Source organism: Eleutherodactylus coqui, chromosome 7 (assembly GCF_035609145.1).
Source record: "Eleutherodactylus coqui strain aEleCoq1 chromosome 7, aEleCoq1.hap1, whole genome shotgun sequence".
Classification (NCBI taxonomy): domain Eukaryota; kingdom Metazoa; phylum Chordata; class Amphibia; order Anura; family Eleutherodactylidae; genus Eleutherodactylus; species Eleutherodactylus coqui.
Window position 1 is genome coordinate 77631134 of NC_089843.1, and position 22820 is coordinate 77653953.

Consider the following 22820-nt stretch of genomic DNA (forward strand, 5'->3'; position numbering starts at 1 on the left):
CAATGTTCCTATGTCTGACACACACTAGAGTTCATTCCATAAAACAGTGGTTTCCAACTCCAGTCCTCAGGGGCCGCCAACAGGTCACGTTTTCAGGATTTCCTCAGTATTGCACAGGTGATGTAATTATTGTCGGTGCCTCAGACATTGCCACAGGTGTTAATACTATAGGATATCCTATAAACATGACCTGTTGGGGTGCCTTGAGGAATGGAGTTGGGAAGCACTGCCATAGAATATGATTTGGCTGATACATCGAGGTGTACCACTGCTCAGAGAAAGCAGGTCGCCAGCAGCACAAATTGTATATCCCTCCAAGGGCTGGGCATAGATTATGCAGTAGCCAAAGAAACGGGTCAATGGATCCTTATCACCAAACTCACATGCAGCAATGAAAAAAGACTTCGGCAGCATCCAGGGTGCACATTGATATCCAAAGTTTTATTCCCCCATCACAGAAAAACAGGCAACGTTTCGGCCATGTTGGCCTTTGTCAAGCCAACATGGCCGAAACGTTGCCTGTTTTTCTGTGATGGGGGAATAAAACTTTGGATATCAATTTGCACCCTGGATGCTGCCGAAGTCTTTTTTCATTGCTGCGAGGGGTACCACTGCTTGTACCAAATTTTAAGTGTTTTATACGGATTTAATGCTGATATGTAATTTGTGTAACTGTGTTTTTAAGAAGAAGAGGGAGGTGCTGGAGGTAGAAATGAGAAGGGGCTACGTTGGAATGGCACAGTTTGGTTGCTGGATGTATGACTGAGCAGCGGGTTTATGGTTTATGCGGTGCACCTTGCTTTGTTGTGCCAGAGAGATCAGAAGCTTTGAGACTCTCAAGCTGTCAAGCTGCTGAAGGTATGGCAAACCAAGACCTCCATGAAAGCAACAGGGTTTCCTGCTAATTTTCCCTATGCCTCCTGTACCACCAGTGTCCCTGCTTGACTTATATCTGACTCTTAAAGTGACCAAAGAGACTGAGAATTTTGAGTTTTCCTGTTCTGTTTAAATAAACAAAAGTTTTCCAGCAAATCAGCATGTGGACCCAGCATGAGTTTTTGGCTGACCAGGCATGAGCCAAGCATGACAAGTGCCTTTACGAGTATTGTGTTTGTCTGCCACCAACCTACAGGACCTGGGTCTGACAATCATGGTAAGACCCCAGACAGGCATGTCCCAGCAGTTTATTCTCAGGGTGGATAAAGAGCCTGTTAGCCCTGAGGGTCATCTTATACTTACACTATACTTCATTTGTCAGTTCCCCTCCTGGTTGATACATGGACTAAAGGCCTACATGGACTACAAGGTTGAAGCTTTAAAGGGGTCGCCCAGGATTATAAAAACATGACTACTGTCTTTCCAAAACAGCGCCACACTTGTACACAGGTTATGTGTGGTATTGCAGCTCAACTCTGTTGAAGTGAATAGGACTGAGCAGCAATGCCATATAAAATAAATGTTATTCCACAGCTCTTTCAGGCAATTCATTTATTGCCTGAAATAAATACCAACCTTGGAAGGATGCAATGCCCTTGAGCCAGCTACCTGAACCATTCAGAGATTGAACTTGCAACCTTCAGATTGTGAGCAAGAGCTTAGGACTGCATTTCTGCTGCCTTGACACACTGCACCACACAAGGCTCTACAGAAGTGTATATGCTGACCATGCGCATGGCAGTTTTAGCAATCTTGTCTATAAATTAACTAGATATAACTGTATATACAGTCATCATCTAAAACCAAAGGGAAACTATGGATATTAAGGTTACCTTACTGATATGATATCATTTACCAAAATGACAAAACAGTAATGTAATATACAACCGCAATGCCAAAAAAGTTGGGACACTGCGTGAAATGTAAATAAATGTAAAGAAAAAAAGAATGCACTGATTTTAGTAGGTGAAAGTGAGACATTTTTCGATTTCATTTTAAAAAATTACTCAATTACAAATTGATGGCAGCAACACATCTCAAAAAGTTGAGCCAGGGCCGTGTCTACCATTGTGTAGCATCCTCTCCTCTCTTTACAACAATCTATAAATGTCTGGAAAGTGAGGAGACCAATAGCGGGAGAGATATGTTGTCCAATTCTTGTCTGATGTAGGATTCTAGCTGCTCAACAGTCCAGGGTCAACTTTGCTGGATGTATCTTTTCATGAATCGTCAAATGTTTTCTATTGGTGAAAGGTCTGGACTGCAGGTTGCTGATTTAGAACCCGGACTGTTCTTCTGTGGAACCATGCTGTTGTGATGGATGCAGTATGTGGTTTAGCGTAGTCTTACTGAAATATGCAAGGCCTCCCCTGAAAGACATGTTGTCTTGGTGGGGCCATATGTTGTTCTAAACCCTCTATATACGGCTCAGCATTAATAGTGCCTTTTAAGATGTGTAAATTGGCCATATAATAGGCACTAATGCAACCCCTATACCATCAGAGATGTAGGCTTTTGAACTGTGTGCTGATAACAAGCTAAATGGTCCCTAAATTTTCAGACACAGTTTTTCACAGATTGGTGAACCTCTGACCATCGTTGTTTCTGAGAGACTCTGCCTCTCTAACATGCTCGTTTTATACACAGTCATTTGACATAGTAGGAAATTGACCTTCCAGCTGCTTTTCATTAGTACCACTTACTTTTCCAAACTTTTGTTACCCCTGTTCTATTTTTGAGATGTGTTGCTGCCATCAATTTCTAAATGACGGTAATTTATTATTTAAAATGAAAGCGCTGTGGAATATGTTGGCGCTATACAAATAAAGATTATTATTATTAAATGGAAAGATATCTCTCACTTTCAACATTGGTTATGTGTTCTATGTTCTATCCAGAATAAAATATGGTTATATGAGATTTCTAAACTACTGCATTCTTTTTTTCTTTACATTTCTTTACATTTTACACAGTATCCCAACTTTTTTGGAATTGGGATTGTAATTGAATCCATAGTATCAATACTCAAATATCTAGTGGGTTTACCAAATAATTGTTTAGCACAGTAAGGATGGCACACAGCTACATATGAGGCAATCTCACCTAAATGAACTTCCTCACGATAGAGAGCTATTTCTACACAGCATAAAAAGAGAAATTTGACATGACTCCTCTGGGAGCCAATACATAATAGTGCAATCATTCAGGCCAGACTGCCGGAGTAAAACTGCAAATCTGAAGCTGAATTCTCACAAGACACAAATGGATATCAATGACATCAAATCCTGCAGACTAGAGACTCAATAAAGCAGATCTATTCATTAAAATATTAATTCTCCTTTACCAGAGATTATGCTCATTGCATTCCTATGTTCAATGGAAAGAATAGCCTCCTCCATTACACAGTAGTACAACAGGTATGTGAATACACAGGTGAGTCGAAAGTCGGGACTTGCTTTCAATTATTCACTAGTTCTTTAGTCCTTACTCACCAATTTTTATTGAATTGGTCACCATATTACACCTTCTTTTGTTCTTTACTAATTCTGAATGTATGATGCTGTCTTGACTTTGCAATAACTATTTTATCCACCAGAGCAGAAAAAAATGCTATACATGTCCTTTGGCTTTAAGGACTGTAGCAAGAGTATAGTAGTCTATAGTGGAAGATCCATAACTGTCTCATGTTGAGGCAACCAAACCATATTTGGTATCCGATCCCTTCACCTTCTCCCCCTCTAAAGAAGTGTTTCTCAACTTCTGGTCATCAAGTACACCCAATAAGTCATGTTTGCAAGATTTCCTTAGTATTATAAAGATAACTTCCAAAATTTGCCATTTTATCTCAATTCTCATTGGATAGTTCATTATCTGGTCTGTTGTAGACCACTTTTACGGATTTTTGTGCTAGTATGTAAAGTCTCCTATATTCCACTTCCTTTCAGCTTACATCACAGATGTAGACATTGGTTCAAAGAATCAAGTGGGTTTTCTGGGCCAAAATTTCGATGACCTATCCTCAGAGCAGGTCATCCATTTTTTAGCAGTGCGTGTCTATCACCTGAAACCCCTAGCTGTTTGCGTTTGAAGAGGTAACAGCAGAATTAAGTGCATGGCGCTAATTATATATAAATTGGTCCCACGTCTATAAATTCCAAGCTGAACTATGCATGCAATATCAAGTCTTTGGAATGACAACATTTTAATTAAGGCAATCCAAACATGTAACATTTTGGTCCAGACGACCTTTATCAAACAATGATTGCTATGAAAAAGAGAATAAAACATAACCACAGAGCGCCTCGCGTACCTGCTGAGCAGTATCTCTAACCCCAATTAACCAGTGGTGCTCACCTATAATGGCTGTGTATACACAGCGCTGACTGTACATAGAAATTTGGCAGCTGCTCGGTATATGGCTGTAGCTCCATTGGGCATACAACCAGGACCAAGACAGATAAGTATACACTTCGTTATTTTAACAAGAGTCAATCGGCAACGCATTTCACTATGAACCTAAAGAAGCGATCGGTATGACGGTGAAACACGTTGCCAATTGTCTCTATCTGGTTAAAATAAACAAGTGTATACTTATCTGTCTTGGTCCTGGTTGTACGCCCAACGGAGCTCCTACAGCAATATCCCATGCAAAAGAGAAAGGGTTTGAAGATGTATAGCATTAATATGGATCACTGGATTGGGGAACATGCAACCTCAGTTGCCATGATGCAGTTGCTCAGGTGAGCAACACCGCCACCGAATGGGATTGAGCTGTTATACCAGGCACAACCACTATGAAATGCACAGCACTATGACTGGTATGCAGTGAAAAGGTCGCAGAACTCAATCTGTGTTGAGGCCCTGTCAAACAGTGGGGATCCCAATACTGATCAAATATTGATAATCTATCCAGGTCATCAGAATTTTAGTCCTAGAAAACCCCTTTCAATATCTTACATATATTTGGGTGATTCCTGACTTTTGACTCGCCCTGAAGTATTTCTACAAGAACACAAATCTCCCATGAATGATAGACGAGTCATACATTACATTCCTTGCTTTAGCAAAATCAACAAATTATAACTTCTGGAAAAACAACTGACTGCCCAAAAGGACAAGAGACGATGTGAGAAACAATACAGGATAGGTGTACTTACAGTCTGTAGAGTTTTGGAGTTCCCAAAAAAAGCAACTCGGGGAAAACTTGAAGATTATTTCTATTCAAGCGCCTAAAAGAGAACAAGAAGGATATTTACATATAAAAGTAAAAAAAAGGAATGTTACAATTGTAGCATAATACACCAACTGTGTTATATAATATTAGCTCCCACCACAGGAATAGATTGTGCCTGAAAAGACAAGGACATATTGGTATATATAGCATGCCACTGCGAATTTTCCAAATTTATGGCTCGACCTCCACTACAGATTACAATTATAACAGAGGTTGTACCAACATGCCATTCGTATGTCCTATGAGGGCATATGAACAACAGTGAGCGGGGTCTCCCACTGGGGATCCCATCTATATTCCAAAACAGAGAGGTGTGGTTCTCGTTCGGATGGACCTTCTGTCATCTTATTATTAATGGCTGTTCTGAAATACCACATTTTCCTTGCAGCTACAGGGTAAATATCAGGCTGGTTCCGACTTCCTCGGCAAAATCAGTTGAGAAGGAACTTGGGGCGGAGCCATGCCATGTCAAAAGAGTTGTACGTCTTGGCAAAACTTCTTTATAGACCCATTTTAGGAGATTGGATATTTTTTGCATGTTCCAGTCTTTGGAATACACCTTTATGCTTTATTTACATATGAGGATTAGCAGGTAGCATACAAAGTCCACATAATAGCACCATACAGTACTCAAGTGATTTGTGCCACATTCAGTGCTTTCAGCTTGCAGATCCACGCCAGTTAGCAGCCTTGAATGGGAGACGCATTCTAACAATATACTACAATGCCAAGATAACACAGTCGTCATAACAGCATAACACTGTGCCAACATAATAGTGTATAATGCATGGATAACGACCCTACAAAGTGCAAAAAACAGTATCACACCATTAACAAGTAACAGTGCTTAATATCTTGCGAATAATAGTGTCATAGAGTTCCGACATAATAGCACCAAACGCTTGTAGTAATCAAAGCATCACAATAACCTGTCTAATGATAGTGTGCCTCTTGCTCATGGTTTGGCAGCCCATCATTTCCAATGCTCTCTGCCTTATGCACTACTCATGAATCATGACCCAGTTGGCAACTAATCAACCACTCGCTCTTTTATTTCTCCTATCCGCTCACCTGTTCACTCATTCTCCCATTGGCCAGGTAGCTGTCTAATCTGATCTGTGAGTATTTGGAAACTATACAATGTAAGGTTGAGTCACCAGCTTCTTCTGTCACACACTGTGTTTAAGGCTGAATATCCGAATGCCGTAGACTATTGCATCTCACATGTCTCTAATTTTACGTGGAGACATATAGACTTTTTCTCTGCTGTATATCTCATGGATTCTACAAAAGAAAACTCAAGGCATGCTCCATTGAATGCCATATTACAAAGCTATTCTTCCCTTGAAGCATTTTTTTCTGACATACACAGCACCACATGGAGCACCCTAGTGCCATATGGAGCAGCGTTGTGTGCAAGAGCCCTTAGGAGTGCAAAACATATGCATTATGCAATATAGATAAATAAGTGTTCTAAGACATTGTACAGATAAACACACACTTCACAACATACAATCACTGCAAATCGTCTACTTCATTTAGAGTGAATTAACCAAAGAAACATCCTGTATAAAAGTACGTCAATAAGGTAAAAGAGTTGATGAAACATTATTAGAATCAACCAATCTCTTCCAATGCATACTAAGCTTTAATAGCAAGTCCTTTCAAGTGTCCTTTGGTCTATGCCAGATATATGAATTATTAGAGCCCAATCCCAGCAGAACAATGCTTGCTGTAAAAATGCCAAGAATGTCTGTTAGGAATTTTGCCCCCCAGCTAAACAATGAATAAAATTAAAGAAGAGGGCAACAAGAGGATGCAAAGGTAAAGAGTAAGACCGCATTGCCAGGATAAACTACTTCATCCCAATCCGTACTGGGCTGTAAAGAGAACCTAACAAGAGGGATCCGAACAAAAATAGACATGGGAAAAATAAACAGCCGTTCTGGCTGGGAATTTGTGAAAAGGTCTGGAAAGAGTTTCTCACCATCATTTCAAATTAATGTCCACAGAAGTAGTTCTACTAGTCTCCATGGCATAATGTGCTATACGCTGCAAACTTTAAAGAGCTTCTCTGATTGATGCTAATGGTTCCAGGAAAATTAATTTAAGGAGCAGGCATGCCAGCATTGCATCGCCAAGATAGATAGGTAGATAAATAGGAGATATATAGATATATATATATACTTAAAGAGTTGTCCTATAGACTTAAAGGGGTTGTCCCGCGCCGAAACTGTTTTTTCTTTTTTTTGCATAGGCCCCCTGTTCAGCGCAGGACAAACCCAAGGGATGTGTTGAAATTTAAAAAAAAAATTTTACTTACCCGAATCCCCTCTCTGCAACTTCTTCCTTCTTTTCCTCCAAGATGGCCACCAGGATCTTCACCCATGATGCACCGCGGGTCCTCTCCCATGGTGCCCGTGGGCTTTGTGCGGTCCATTGCCGATTCCAGCCTCCTGATTGGCTGGAATCGGCACACGTGACGGGGCGGAGCTACGCAATGGCGCGTAGAAGGGGGCGGAGCCAGAACGCCGCCTGTGCCCGGACCGACCAGAAGGGAGAAGACCCTTCTGCGGAAGCGCGTCTAATCGGGCGATTAGACGCTGAAATTAGACGGCACCATGGAGACGAGGACGCCAGCACAGGCAAGGTGAGTATATAACTTCTGTATGGCACATATTTCATGCATGATGTATATTACAAAGTGCATGTATATGGCCATACAGAAGTGTTTAACTTAACTTGTCATCGCGGGACAACCCCTTTAAGGAATTTTCATGTGGAAGACCAATGAAGGGGCCTCAAACAGTAATCAATGCAAATTCAGGGATATGCATAATTTCAGGCTTATGGACTCATACGAGTCAACTACGAGCACCTTTACAAGAATAGATACATTTTCTTTATAGAGATGTGTCCTTCCTTAACGATTTGCTTTTTTCAAGTTATGTCAAATTAAGATGAGATGAAAACGAAATCTTGAGTTGCTTACGATGCTTGAAAGGGCAACACTAATTTTTTTATGCAAAGCTAGTCATCTCATGCCACTTAGCTTGGGATAACTTGAAACAGGCAAAAAGGTAAGGAATCTGTAGACATCTGTATGTCTATTGATTATTTCCATGGATGCGTAAAAAATCCTAAAGAATGATTCCGGTTTTGTGCTGTGAAAATGGCATTTTACAATCATCTTCGGTATTGATTCCATGGCCTCTCATTTGTTCTTCAGCACACAAAGGCTCGCAGTCAATTCGATAATGTTCACATACGTGATCTCACGTTTGATAGACTCCTAAAACAGATTTCTCTCATTCGATTTTCAAAACCCTTTGTAGAAAAAAAAAAATGGTCCTATCGTGAGCCTTTGTTCACCCCATACAATCATATAAAAAGTTAAGAGACGCTTGTCTTTTCACTTGGGAATATAAGCAAGGTCTTTTCTACACAACCCTTGTTTAGAGAGGGCATGAAAGAACTATATTTGTAATGTATCTCTAGGTTGCCTTAGAAATAGTTCTGAATTCCAGGGTCCCAAGGAGATGAATTGGTTGTCAGATAACAATGTACCTCCATCAGATGGACTTGGCAGTTGTAAACAAAAGGGATTCTTTCGACTTTTCCTCACAAATATGAAATATTTACTCTTGGCCAACAGCTGGGAACGGCTATAAAAGAACTGTTCATATAGAACTTGGTATCCATTCAAGAAACCAAAATCTTCTGTCCTTCTTTTCACACTCCTCAGACAGTGACTTCTTAAAGAGATCTAAATGAACTTCAACAAAAAAGGAACAAGAACCCATGATGTTACAGGCTTAGTGTAGATTGTAATAGTGATAATCTAACTTGGAAATGGGTCCTATCATACAAAATAGAATTCTTCTTTTCAAAATGAAGGAAAACGAATATAAAAAGGGTATTTACCACAAAGCAAAAGAGAAATGGCCATCAACTTTATCAGTGGACGATATAGAGCAGACAGTGGTCTCAAGCCGATGCAACTGGAGCCACTTTATGTTCAAAGGCCAAAAGTACTAATCTTCTTTACGGTTATTATCTTTAAATACTGTGGGGCACCAATTGAATTAATGAAAGTTAAGGCTCATTTATACGAAGCGATGATCGCTCAAAAATCGCTAAAAAGCAATCGTTTGAGCGATAATTGTTGCGTCTAAATGCGCGCCATCGTGCACTGCTAGCTGATTGTTAAATTCAGTCCAACCTAAAAATTGTCATTCAGCCTTATCAGTAATTCTCTGCGGGTAGTGCTGATAGCATTTTTCCCGCTGGAGAACAAAAGAACTGAAAGCAGATAAGAGCCCTCCTGCTATTAACTGCTTTCAGCTAAGGCTTCATTTGCACACTTAATTGCTCTTAAGTAGCTGAGTAGCTACCTAAAAGTTTATGGAAAATGATTGCTCAAAGCTGTCACTCAAACTGTCGTTTGAGCGATCTTTGAGCAATCATCGCTCCGTGTAAATGGGCCTTTAGCATCAAACCAGAACCATATCATAGCTAATTAAAATGACTATCATCTATAATTTCCAGTTGATACAAGGAATCGTATTACTGACACTTGGCTCCTTGGTCAAAATCGCACAACAGACATAGGCCAACACCATTGCTCATACTGTAAAATAACCATATAGGTAGTAGTTAAAAAGAGTCCTAGGTAACATTTAAGATTCCTACACGCAGATGATTAATATTGTCAGATTCAAACAAAATCAATGAGATCCAACAATCTAATATATAGTTTCCTCCCAACTATTCCTTAGAGGCAGATGTCGGAGAAATGAGAGTGGAACATACTGTTTTTTTACATGCGCAATCCTTTTGTCCAGCCAGAAGAATAACTGCTGCCAGAAGGGTCAGGTCATGGCTTATCTTCTTCTCCTCAATAAAATGAACATGCACACTCTGGGAGAATTGAGAAGATAGCTGATTCGTTTTTTGCCAACAGCTATCTTATCTTACTAGCTCTACATATATATGTGTGAATTCTATCACCAGCTCTTATAGTTATTGTGTACAACATTTTATAAGCTTTCTACTTTGGATTTCCAGCCATTTCAATAAACTAATGTTCCGAAGGTGACCATACACATTCAACAGAAGTAGGTTGATGGTTAAACAACTATTGATGGTTGATGGTTAAACAACGATTATCTGGTGAACAACTAAGCCACACACACTTTAGTCTACATTGGCCACTAGAGTCATTTAAACCGGTCATACATTTCCAATGACAGCAGGTGCGGGATGAACGATCTTTCTGAGGACATTCTTTCAAGGAAAGACCAGTTGTGGCCAAAAGATCTTTCATAAAGACAAAAGAACTTTGGTAAAACATCGGAAGAATACTTCCTTCCAGATGACGACATTGTGTCATCAGTAGACTAAAACGGTCATTCATTATGAAGTTTCACCCAAACTGGTTGAAACCATCCATTTTTATCAACTTTAGTCTAGACATCTTAAGGATGGACCAACAATAAGCAGCAAAGAAAACACTATGTAGGATCAACGTTTGATCACTTCTTAGGTAAAAAAAAAAAAAAATCTACAAAAATATTGCATGTCCACTTTGAAAAAAAAGGGAATAAATTGCTTATGAATAACAAACATATAAAACACTAATTTCACAAGCCACTGGAAAGCAACAGGTTCTTCTAGGAGGAAGACAATAGGAGAGACTCTCAGATCAGTGCAATAATAAAGACAATTGTGATGAGAAGCGTAAGAGTAGAATGTTGGCAGACAATGTCCAGGCCACTTTATTTGACTGACCTGTCTATGTGTGAAACACATGAGAAAGTGCTGGAAGCTTAACGCTGAACAGTACAATAACGAACAGCAGGAGATATGCCGCATATCAACAAGGACGGTACAGCCTCAGAAAGTCTAATTTCCTGAGAACACGCCTGCCTCATGAACTGTAAAATATGAAAAACTACACTACTGAGGAAATGATTAGAAGGAGACGATTCAGGGAAGACTCAATGGTGTGTGCAGTTGCATTCAGCACTGAAATCTTGATGCATCAGGTGATAGAAGACCAAAGTGATGTAATAATAGACACCACAATTAATTAATTCTACAGCTGCTGTACTATTTATTAATGCTTTGAGCCAATCAAAACTCCTGGTAAGATATTATAATACCTCCCAACCCAAAAAGAGCTAAGCTGTGCTCGGGCATAATGAATCCACACATTTGGAAAACCATGCCATCCGTTCGGAGTCCACAAAGCTGAACTGTATGAAAATTCATACAAACACTACTATAGTAAACAACATTTCAAATATATGTTACAGTTTTCCAGGGTTGGTTTATAGCAGTATTTCCCAACCAGTGGTTTGCGAGTTACATGTGATTCTTGAACCCCTGATGAGCGGCTTGCCATTGTAATGTTGAGTTATGACCCTAGTCAATGGCAATTGGTATTATTGTAGATAGTCTAACCGATTAACACTGCAAGTTTGGCCAGTATACTACTAGTGTCAAACAGAGGCGTAACTTGAAGCTTCTGGGCCCCAATGCAAAATCTGTAACAGGGTCCCCAACTATAATGCTTTATTCATAGTACAGGGCTTCCTCTATGGAGAAGAGAGGCCTTATGGGCCCCCTAAGGCTCCTGGGCATGGGTGTAAAATCTGTAACAGGGTCCCCAACTATAATGCTTTATTCATAGTACTGGGGTCCCTATATGGAGAAGAGAGGCCTTATGGGCCCCCTAAGGCTTCTGGTCCCGGGTGCAACTGCATCCCCTATAGTTTTTCCCTGGTGTCAAATTTGACAATGAAAAATGTAGTAATATATATCCAAAAAGTCACATTTTCTTATTTTTCCACATTTAACATACCTCAGCTCAGATTTTTTAGTTGAATGGAGCTCTCAACCATCAGTCAAAGCTGAATGTGACTTGTAAGATACAAAAGGTTGGGGGCCTCCAGTTTATAGGGTCAACTACGATTTGTGTCACAGTCTATTGGAACTGATACCTATGCAAATAAATAAGGGCGACCTGCTATACTTGACACAACCCACCGACAAGAGTGGCACTATTTCAAAACAAAAAGGCAGACATTTTTTTCATTGTTCACCATGTGGTATAATTGACATCTAACTTTATTCTCCGTGTCATTACAATTCTGGAAATACCAAATGTATTTATTTTAATTTAGTACTTTTGTATTTTTTATGGCGTTCACCATGCAGGATAAATAACATGATATTATTGTTCGGGTCGTTACAGATGTAGTGATACTAATTAAGTGTTGTTTTTAAAGTGTTAGATTTTTTTCCGTAGAAAGGCATTTCAGAAGGGATAAACACAGATTTTTTTTTAATTTAGGATTTTTTCCCCCCAAAACTTTCTAAAACAATTTTTTTTCACATTATTTATTTGCCCCACATAGGGATTTGAAGATGCAAACATTTGATAGTTTACATAATACACTTTTTGTCAAAAAAATCAGGAACCTAGAAGGAGCTGTTGTTTTGCTACAAAACTCAGCATGCAGTTACATCTCAGGCAGATATGCAAGATTTAGAGGGGGTGGTGTGATTAGATGAACGGTTTTGCCACCTGAGGCCCTAAAAATGGTCCCACCTTGGCCTGAAAAAAGGCTCTCAGTGTCTACTTGTGTGTAATGGACACCTTTTTCCCCTTATATAAAAATTGATTATCACTAGACATGCCTCTATGATGCATTTGAAGAGATTTCACCTAGTTAACAAAATTTGAGAGGAGATGAATTATTGGAATGCGAAAAGCTGGATGGTCCCATCAACAAATTGCCCTCCACCTGAGCCATTCTAACCAGGCGGTTAGGAGGTGTTGGGACCATTGGATGCATGAGGGCATGCACACAAGGCGACTGGGCTCAGGACACCCTCAACAGACCACCAGCAGAGAAGATCGTCTGATCATCCGACAAGCATGAGCAGCTCCAAATGTTTTGTTGTCCACCCAAGAAGCATTGTTACAGGTCCCTGTGTTTGTCGGAACTATTTTCAGGCCCTTGACTGAAGGATATTTTTCCCATGGCACACATTACGTGTACTGCGTTTGACACCCCCCAGTGCTTCGATCCCACAACCTTTGACAGCCACCCACTGTCGCCTCAGAGATTAATTTAGATTTAGATTGGGCACTGAGGATGGCTCTGTTCATGTCTGGAGACCTTTAGGTGAGCAAAGGCAATCCTGCCTTTGAGCACACTGCCTCTCTGCTACTGTGATATTCTAGCAGGCCATTGCATACGACAGATATTCACCCTTAGTAGTGATATGAGGGACAATGACAGCTTAGCGATATGTTCAGGACATCCTGCAGCCACATGTGCAACATCTTATGGCAGGGCTTCCAAGAGGCTAAGGATAAGGCTCAGCAGCCCACACAAGGGTGTCACAGGAATGCCCCCACAACATTGCCACACTTCTGTGGCCTGTCCAATCACCATATCTATCACCAGTAGAACATGTATGGGACTATCTGGGATACCAACTTCAACAGCCTATGAGTTTGCACAATCTAGAGGCTCAGTTATAACATATATGAATGGATATACGGCAGGATACCAAACAGCACCTGTACACCTCCATGCCTGCCCATATCACATCTTGCATCCAAGCTAGAGGTGGCCCAACAGGGTACTAGAGCCACCCTTTAAGTGTTCAGCTTTCCACAATAAATTATCATTTTTCTCTGATATTGTAATCACTTACTTATATCAACGCTACAATCACACGTAAAAAGTTTCATGCGATTCTCACAACTCCTTCTAGGTCCTTGATTTTATTTGGCAATGAGTGTACATTGCACTATTGGTATACTATTCTTGTGAGCATTACACTGATAGGCAGTCTAAGCATGGCCTAATAGGAGGACAAAGATGGCAGACTTCAGGGCCATTGATAGGCCACTGGCTGCTATGGTAACTCATTGCCGCCCTGCAAGTTTTAAGATATATAATTCCCCATCTTTACAAATGGAATGACGCAAATATTAGATGGTGATTCAGCAAGCTGAAGAGTGATAGTTAAGCCATTTCTCTCAAACACTGCCACCTGCCAAAATTGCGCAACCTTTTTAAATAGATGCTGTGCCAAGTTATATAGTAATCCCTTATCCACAGGATAGGAGGTAATTTTATGATCAATAGGACTACAACCTCTGGGTTTCCCACGGATCCCAAGAACGGGGGTCTGGTTGGTCCCCAAGTGAATGGAGCAGAGGTCACTCAGGCACGCTGCTGCTCCATTCACTTCAGTGACAGCACCGGAGACCGCCGAAGCGCTTGAACGCAGTAATCTTCGGAGCTGTCATTAATTTGAATGGAGTGGCAATGTGCCAGCATGACCTCCGCAACATTAATTCGAGGACTGACTGGTCCCCCGTTCTTGGTATCAATGGGGATCCCAGTGGCTGAACCACACCGATCATAAAGTTATTCCCTACCCTGTGGATGGGGAATAACCTTATAACTTGGTACAACCCCTTTAATGGTCAACAGGAACATTTATAGTCCAAAATCCATGAAGTAACAAGAAAAACACTTTCATCAGGCATGTGCAGCAGAGTAATACTATACAGTTATAGTTATGCTGAGGGAAAATTCATAAATCAATGCTTTGTTTTTCTATGCAAATTAACAGGCTCATCGAAACACAAAGGGAAGAGATTATCTAATGGTAGATTAAACAGTATAGACACATCTATACCTACTGCACAAGCTACATAAATATGGACTCTTTGTGGTTCTGAATAGACTGAGAAATCTCTCACAATGGACTATTCAGAGCAACTGTAATATGACAGACTTCCCTGCAAGTATAAAACATGGCTATGTGGGACATAGTATTTGGAAAGTTAAAAGTGTAAGAAGATCACTACACAGACCGTCGTGTGAACACGCAATGCAAAGAAAAACCTTTAATATTTTTGCAATAGTAGAGCATTATATATATATATTACAAACATATTTACAATTTTTCTTTATAGATGAGTCATTATAAGTATGCAAATCCAATGTGCCAATGTGCAATACTGATATCATTGCAGAATCAGACATACAGTATTGAATTGTGGAACACACAATTTACCTTTTACACAACTTTTATTCAGAACAAATGCCCAAAACAGCCATGATTTCATTTTTCCACCCTCCATCAAATTTCAGGTTCAATCACCCCCACCCCCAATTATTGATATAAGCTCTGTTTAAATTTAATTAACTTTCTGAGTAATATCGAACAAAAAGCAACACCAGCAAGTAAAATACTCTAAATCAGAAAGTTTTATAGTACAGGCCAATGCAAAAAAATAAAGTCCATTAGGGTGATCAGTAGATATCCATTACATAACAAAAGTTGGTGAAATCCCAATCTGTCTCTTAGAATATTTTATAACATTAAATTTAGTTTACTACCCCTCGTAAATAATTTAGATTCCCTGGGTTCTGTGCACAAGCATATATTGTCGTGATAGCATTGCAGTATTACACGGTTAGAAGCAATACCTCTGTGGAAGAGAATCCTCAGAGTACAGCATGCAATGGAGCATATAGAATCCAACCATAAGCCTCTGTATGAAATTATAGACATAGCAAGATACAGTATAGCTCTATAGAAGTCTAGGAGAGCTCTACTATGCCGCTGTACAACTCAGAGGGTGTAATGAGCCGTGATATAGTCATGTTCATGAGCCCTAAATGTGAAAGTAAAATTCAGTTCACAATGGCACCAAGACGTTTTGGCCAAGAATGACTCTACATGAACTTGTTATAAACTGCAGAGGGCATATAGTATATCACATATTTTATATATATTTTTCCTTGTTAACAGCTTTGACTTTTTCCTCTAGTCCATTGAAAAAACATCAACCAATATTGAAGTAAAAACACAAAAAAGTAAGAAAAACACATGAAAGCAAGGCCGTCACTGGTAGCCTTTATGCAAACACTATCTTTTCAGTAATCACACTTTACTGTCATTTATGGCCCTTATCTGGGACACGGCAGGAAGGTCCACATTTATAAACATTGATGTAATGATGTCATCACAGAAAATTCGGGAGGGGGGGACAAAGTCAACTGGTAACATGTCAAGGACCATAACCATATTATTCAACAATCACAACTAAAAACACTTGATCAATGGATCCATTCTTTCAAAAAGTAAGCTCAACCACCCCACATAAAGCTATAGGACTGCATGATAACAACAGGGATTGGCTATACCCATGAAGCGTAATTGATATTTGACACCACTACAAAAGTTTTTTTTTATGATGCAAAAACTTTTTTAGGAGATTCCCAAGGTATTTATAATGTCTCAAGCTGGCCATACCCATAAAATAGCATTCAGGACAATAACATGGTCCGCCAACAACTATATCAATTGCCCATCCTATAAACCTGGACACTCGATTTGGTCAAGCATTCATGGTTTTTTTTTCAATGGGAAGACAGGCACAAACCAATGATCAAACATATTGAATTTCGACATGTCCGATCCCCATGTCCGCAATATCTGCCAGTATGAGGAGACAATCAAGAGGCACCCAACTGTCAGAAGTCCTTGTCAATACTAGCATAATGTGCATGGATAGCTAAGTATTTTCTAGATCAGATCATTTTTGGTGGGAACAATCTACAGGGGCTGTGAGATCCCCTGAGTATTCATTTTTGAAAGGCGTGATGCATTAGACTCACTGGATTTTTGGGCTAATTAATTTTACCACTGAAAGAAGATCATTAGTAGTATATGTCGTTCTGCAACACAATTCTTGCCATCAAAAGTACCAGAACCCTGACAGCCTCCATTATAAGTCAAGATTTGTCTGTATCAACATTTATTAGATTCCTATTTCTATGAGATGACTATCATTGCTATTGTTCATCATTATCATTCACAATGGACCCATAATCACTGGTTTAAGACAAATAAGAGGAGGTAAATAAACTGGCTAATCCAGTTTATCTCCCTAGTTTCTATTAATTAAGAAGGACAATTTCCTGGAAGACTGCCTTCAAACATGCTAGATATTTGGGTTTCCATAATTCCTACTGATAGCTCCTAATTATATGGTAGAAGTACTGGCATAAGAAACGAATAATGATCTGTAATATCCTGCACATCATATTCTAATTTAAACCAGTTATGCTGTACTGAATGAGTAACTTGGTAGTTTTGAAGTTGAAAAAAAAAATCACTCAACAATAACATGTACTTCCTACAAGAAAAAACTGGATGAAGAAAGCAATTAAGTGGCTTTCCTAGAGTCAGTTCAGTCTTTTTTTTTTTTTTTATGCAGACACTGTTACATACTGGGGACTTCCAACTTCTAAATTTAAACTTTCTGATTCAGCATTTAGGAAGGTAGAACATTTTATACACAAATTATGAATTCCCAGTTGGATTATTTAATCTCTGTATTTAGGTAAGAGCTCGGAGCGCACATAAAAAAGTTAAGTATGCAAATAGTAAGAATATACTTACAGTCTATCCAGCTCTTTTAAATCTTGAAATGCTCCCCTTTCAATAGTACTAATCTTGTTCTCCATAAGCTGCCTGTAAAAAAAAAAGGGAAAGTGAGGATGTGGTTTAATACACCACTAATCAGCAAAGCATTAACATTACATCAGTCTGTATTCTATGACAACGGCTTGAATAGCATCACTTTACATATTTATCAATTCCCACATCCCAACTCCATAATTAAATGTGTTGTCAAATTAATGAAAGAAACATTAGAAATGTGGAACAGTATAAAATGTATCTTCTGGTCATTTTCTACAATTATCAATGTTTTAGAAATTTTTCATTGGTCATAAGAACAGAAACACACGACCGATCTAGAAAGCAAAGTTTAAAAAAAAGTTTAAAAAATCTTTAACTTACCCTAAAAATCGTACTATATGAAATAAAAGTGCTACAGACTCCAAGTCGGGACCATAAAATAATACTTGAAAAAGTTTTTCTAAAAAGCCTCATAAAGTTTCATTTGGTGGAGCGTCAAAAACTTGTAATAAACTCCTTCCAAAGTTTCATAAAAGACCTTATCCAAAAATATGTGTTATCAATGTAGAACATTTTTAGATTTCTAATCTGTCAGCACTTATATAACTATTTAGGAGGAGTTTATACAGATTATTGTTATTTTTAAAACTTTTTTACATGTTAATTGAAAACAATGGTCACTAGTTACAACATTGAGCAGAATACCCTTCAATTCTACGAAAGTGTTCGAACGCATTGACAATTATAACTAATCGCTTGCAGATGACAGTGGTTATGTTAATAATGTGCATAAATAACCGTCTAATTCCTTCAAGCTACTTCTAGGAGTGAGGAAACATTGTTATTTGCATATATTCATATCTAGAAGCCAGAAACCCTTTAAACTACCGTATATCTTATGTTTTAAGACAATATGAAATATGTTTTGGCGAAAAGTGAAGTTTAAAGCATTTTTTGGATTTTATTACATACAACAAACATTTGTGTAAAAGTCATTTGATCTTAAAACTATAGTTTAGACAAGTCGCCCTCCCAAGGAGTACATCGACGAATACGTAATACTTACAAGACACGTAGATGCCTCAGACCCGCAAAATCTGTCTTGGTTATTCTTGTAATATTATTTCCATTCAGATCACTAGGAAGAATGCAAAAAGTAATATGAAATCTAAAAAGTGACGATACGGTACTATTCAGTATACACACTTTAGTAATGTTGGGTCTGTTTTTATCACTTTTTCTTTTCTTTTTCTTAGAAAAGTTGTAAGCCGACTAAAACTTTTCTGGCAACAGGCCAATATTATCTTCCATGATAACTACGTTCCAAACTTCACCTGATAAAGCAACCCATGTATTAGCCTTATCTCTAGGAAGGCTCCAAAAGTGTCTTATAGAGCAACTTGTGAAGAAAAAAAAAGGAGCATCATAAAATAATTTTAGTTAGTCATTAAGCAAATGTCAACACCACAGTGCAACGATCAAAGACGGTTTTTGGAATCAGTACGTTTTAATGGTGTCTTCACGACATTAAAATTTAATAGTAGCGATTTACGATTTCAAAAAAAGAAAATGCTACCAAAAACTAATTAAACAATACAACGACGACATCATCATAAAGCGATAAATATATCTTAATGATCTTAAGGATAAAAAACATCAGGAAGGCTGTTTATAGGATAAAATGGCCTGATTTCCTAATACAAACATGGCTGGGCTAAAAAAATAAAAAAAAAGTCAGCATCAAGTCTTTGAACTTCAAAAGATTCTTAACTACGCAGAAAAAAAAGTTTAACTCCTGGGATATTTTAAGGGAAATCACCAGCACACGGCTTAAATTAGATAATGTCTGTTATTTTAACACTTATACAACGTCTGCATAATAACACTTTACTAGTATCTCGGTTCACCATCTCAGATTAACCTTACCCTCTTTTGGGCCAGTGCAATCAAACCGAATTCCAAAATTAACACCATTTGCCATAATTAGCTTTTAAGTAGATTTCGGCTGGGGTCTTTATTGTAAGAGTTAAAAAGTGTCCAGCCATCTGCTACTGAGTCTTTTTGGATTTCTTCGGGATGCTGCAATTATTACACATTACAATATCACGCCATACCATAATAGATGTGCGGTTACAATAATCTGTACATTGTTTTGAAAAGTAACCTTTTTTATGGGCATGGATTGTCATTAAACTTAATCTGATCAGAAGCTTTAAGCAAACCAAAAAGTTTACGTGAGAACTTTCCTAGATAATAGCAGACAATGACATATTTTCAGTACAATGTTATTCGGAGATTATAAGTCCTGTCAACTTGACAAGACACTTGATGCAATATTTACCTAAACTTTGACTTGTTAGCATCTTAACAAGGGGCTAGATTTCGCAGAAGAGCTCCGAATTGATTTTAGCTTCATTTTATGTAAATTTTTGAAAATGTAGACTTTAATACCAGGTGTATGTGACTGGTTAATGCACAGGTAGGGCAGTCGTTTTTAGGATTTTTTATACTGTGGGCAAAAAGTTCTTAAAAAATTGCAAGGTCCAATTCCAAAAATTGTTTTAGAATTTTACGTAACTGTGAAGCTTCCGCTTTAGTATTTTCATGATATTGGCCCCTGTAAAATTGATAACTTTTAATTATGCAAACAGATAAAACTTGCTTGCCCCAGCACAGTATATGCTTCCTTTCCTCTGCTAGTTATTAATATATTAACCATGGTCAAAAAGTGCCATTCACACAGCCAAGCCAAGTGATGCTGATAAACTGGACACTTTCTCATTCCCATGATTGACGTCACCCACGCTGTGTAATGTACTGTGCTCTTGTGAGATTTAAGTGCTCTAGTAATGTGTTGTAGGGAAAGCCAATGCTTGAAGGATTTACATCTGCGCACACTGGGAAACTGTTTCAGGATGAATGATCCTGCGTCCCATGGCTGGAGAGAAGTGGTGCCACCGTGAAGAGAGAGGGCTATTGCGCCATTTGTTATGTCACATCATGCATAAATATTGATGATGGTAGAGCTCAAAAACTGCTAGGACTGTAGAGTGCTAGGGAGAAAAGCATGGTCCGCTGAAGGGAAGAATTAGAATTTCAGTCAAATCGAGCATGGCACTTGCCTAATAAAGTCTCCTATACACTCATTATCGTATTAACTCTATATTCTCTTCCATTAGGTAGCATTATCGACAATATGGTGAGTAGATGCCTTCCCAGGTTAGATCATATGATGAAGGTTATACTGAAAGACATTTCCTATATCTACATATCATTTGTATGATCTTGCCTGGGTTTGCTCAAGGGTCTCTGCTTTCCTTTCAAATTCCAAAAACATTGATAAGTTCATTGGCTTCCTCTAAAATTCGATCATGTCCAAGGCTAAAAAACACTCGATGCCAATGACAATGTTTTTGAACTGCGCTGAAGTATATGTTGGCGCTATAGGAGTAACTCATAAAAAAAATTATAGATAGAGTAGATATATACTCACAGTCGTTCGGTATTCCTGGGAATGTTGCGTGGCACATTGCGTAGAGAAAGCCCATGGCAGTCCACCGTTGTTCCGGTACAAGTGCACTGAGCCGGGCATGGCTGAGGTGCCACTTCACTCAAGATCACCAACACTAACCCCACAGAGATGGACAGCTTCCAGAAACCAATGCCACACATTTTCTTCTTCACAAATCCCGATAACATTTGGTTTAAAGAAAAAAAATCAAAAATACCCAACCACAAAATGCCAAAAACTTAAGAAGAAAAAAAATTGTTAATGTTTTACCAGGATGCCAATCTCTCTTGAAGAACTTGTTTTATTCACAAGTTTGCAATCTGGTAGATGTGCACAATACTTGCTTATCCCAAATGCATGGCTTGTGCACATATCAGAGGGCCAAAAAAACAACTTCTCTTTTTTTCCTGAGCTTTTATATTCCCGTCAGTGGTCACTGGGTTGAATGTGAATTGTGCCTTCAGCAGCCAGAGCAATCCTTCAGGCAGTGAATGAATTTCTGCATCTCCGCCAGGCTCTCTGTTGTGCCCCTGTATTACTCTGATATCCTCAGGCTTGGTGTATGCAGTTGGTGCCAGGCTGGTATCTGTGCACAGTAAGTTAGTTTCATTGACTGTATAGCATGTCACTCCAGCCTTGTGTATATACAGAGCATACACTATGCATGCTGCCTCCCTGAGCCTGTCTGCTAACTAACTGCACATTGCAGCCTGAGAGAGGAGGAGGTTCTAAACAAACACACTGCTCTTAAAGGCACAGCACCTTACACCAGGCACTTTCAAATCCAATAGCATAGTCCCACTTAAACACACAAAACCAGATTTCTTTGGAGATGAATGCCTCCTACAGGGCTGCAATGCAATCCGTCACCACCATGGGAAGATCCTTTCTATTGAAAGCACAGGAGGGTTTTGGTGGAGGAAGGGGGGTCTGATAGGGAGCAGACTTGGAGGCAGAGTCTAAGTCATTTTATTATGCCTGGCTGTTCACCATATTATCCATCTGCCACTCCAAAGTCAACAATGATAGGTCTGCTTGGGATGAACCCTTCTGTAGATCCTGATCAATGAACCAATCTGCTGATCATCAGATGTCACTGTGCAAAAAAACGAACTAGTGCTTGGGCTGATAAAAAAGTGTCCCTTTGAACTTCAGGAGCCTGTTATGTGTCTTTTTGCCTTTAAAGTCTAGATTTATTTTTGGTTTTTATGTTGTATTTTTCTGATATAGGATTCGTGTTTCTAAATGTGTAATATTTGTGTAGTTTTATGTATATTATATAAAGCTACATGTATTATACACTGTATACAATATTAAATTATACAAATGGTACGGTATATAATATACATTTATATATACAGTATAATATATATATATATATATATATATATATATATATATATATATATATATATATATATATATATATAGTATATTGCATAATTTGTGGAGTTTTAAGAAGTTTTATATATATATATATATATATATATATATATATATAAATAAATATATATATATATATTATACATATAATATAGTATAATTTAAGAAGATATATATATATATATATATATATATATATATATATATATATATATATATATATATACA

The 22820-nt window shown here is 38.5% G+C and overlaps 1 protein-coding gene across 3 annotated transcripts in view; it reads right to left on the bottom strand.

The window, feature by feature from the left end:
* The window catches only part of SLIT2 (slit guidance ligand 2), a 350471-nt gene extending 328555 nt beyond the window's left edge, over positions 1–21916 (bottom strand). For 2 of the 3 annotated variants that reach the window (XM_066573234.1, XM_066573233.1), the window contains exons 1-4: positions 21192–21915; positions 18765–18836; positions 17678–17749; positions 5094–5165 (exon numbers count right to left, since the gene is read on the bottom strand). In XM_066573234.1, the coding sequence (XP_066429331.1) occupies positions 5094–5165; positions 17678–17749; positions 18765–18836; positions 21192–21397 (422 nt within the window). In that variant the 5' untranslated portion in view covers positions 21398–21915. Of the gene's footprint in view, positions 1–5093; positions 5166–17677; positions 17750–18764; positions 18837–21191 lie in introns of all 3 variants that reach the window. The other variant, XM_066573236.1, reaches the window with a different exon arrangement.
* Positions 21917–22820: the final 904 nt, after the last annotated feature.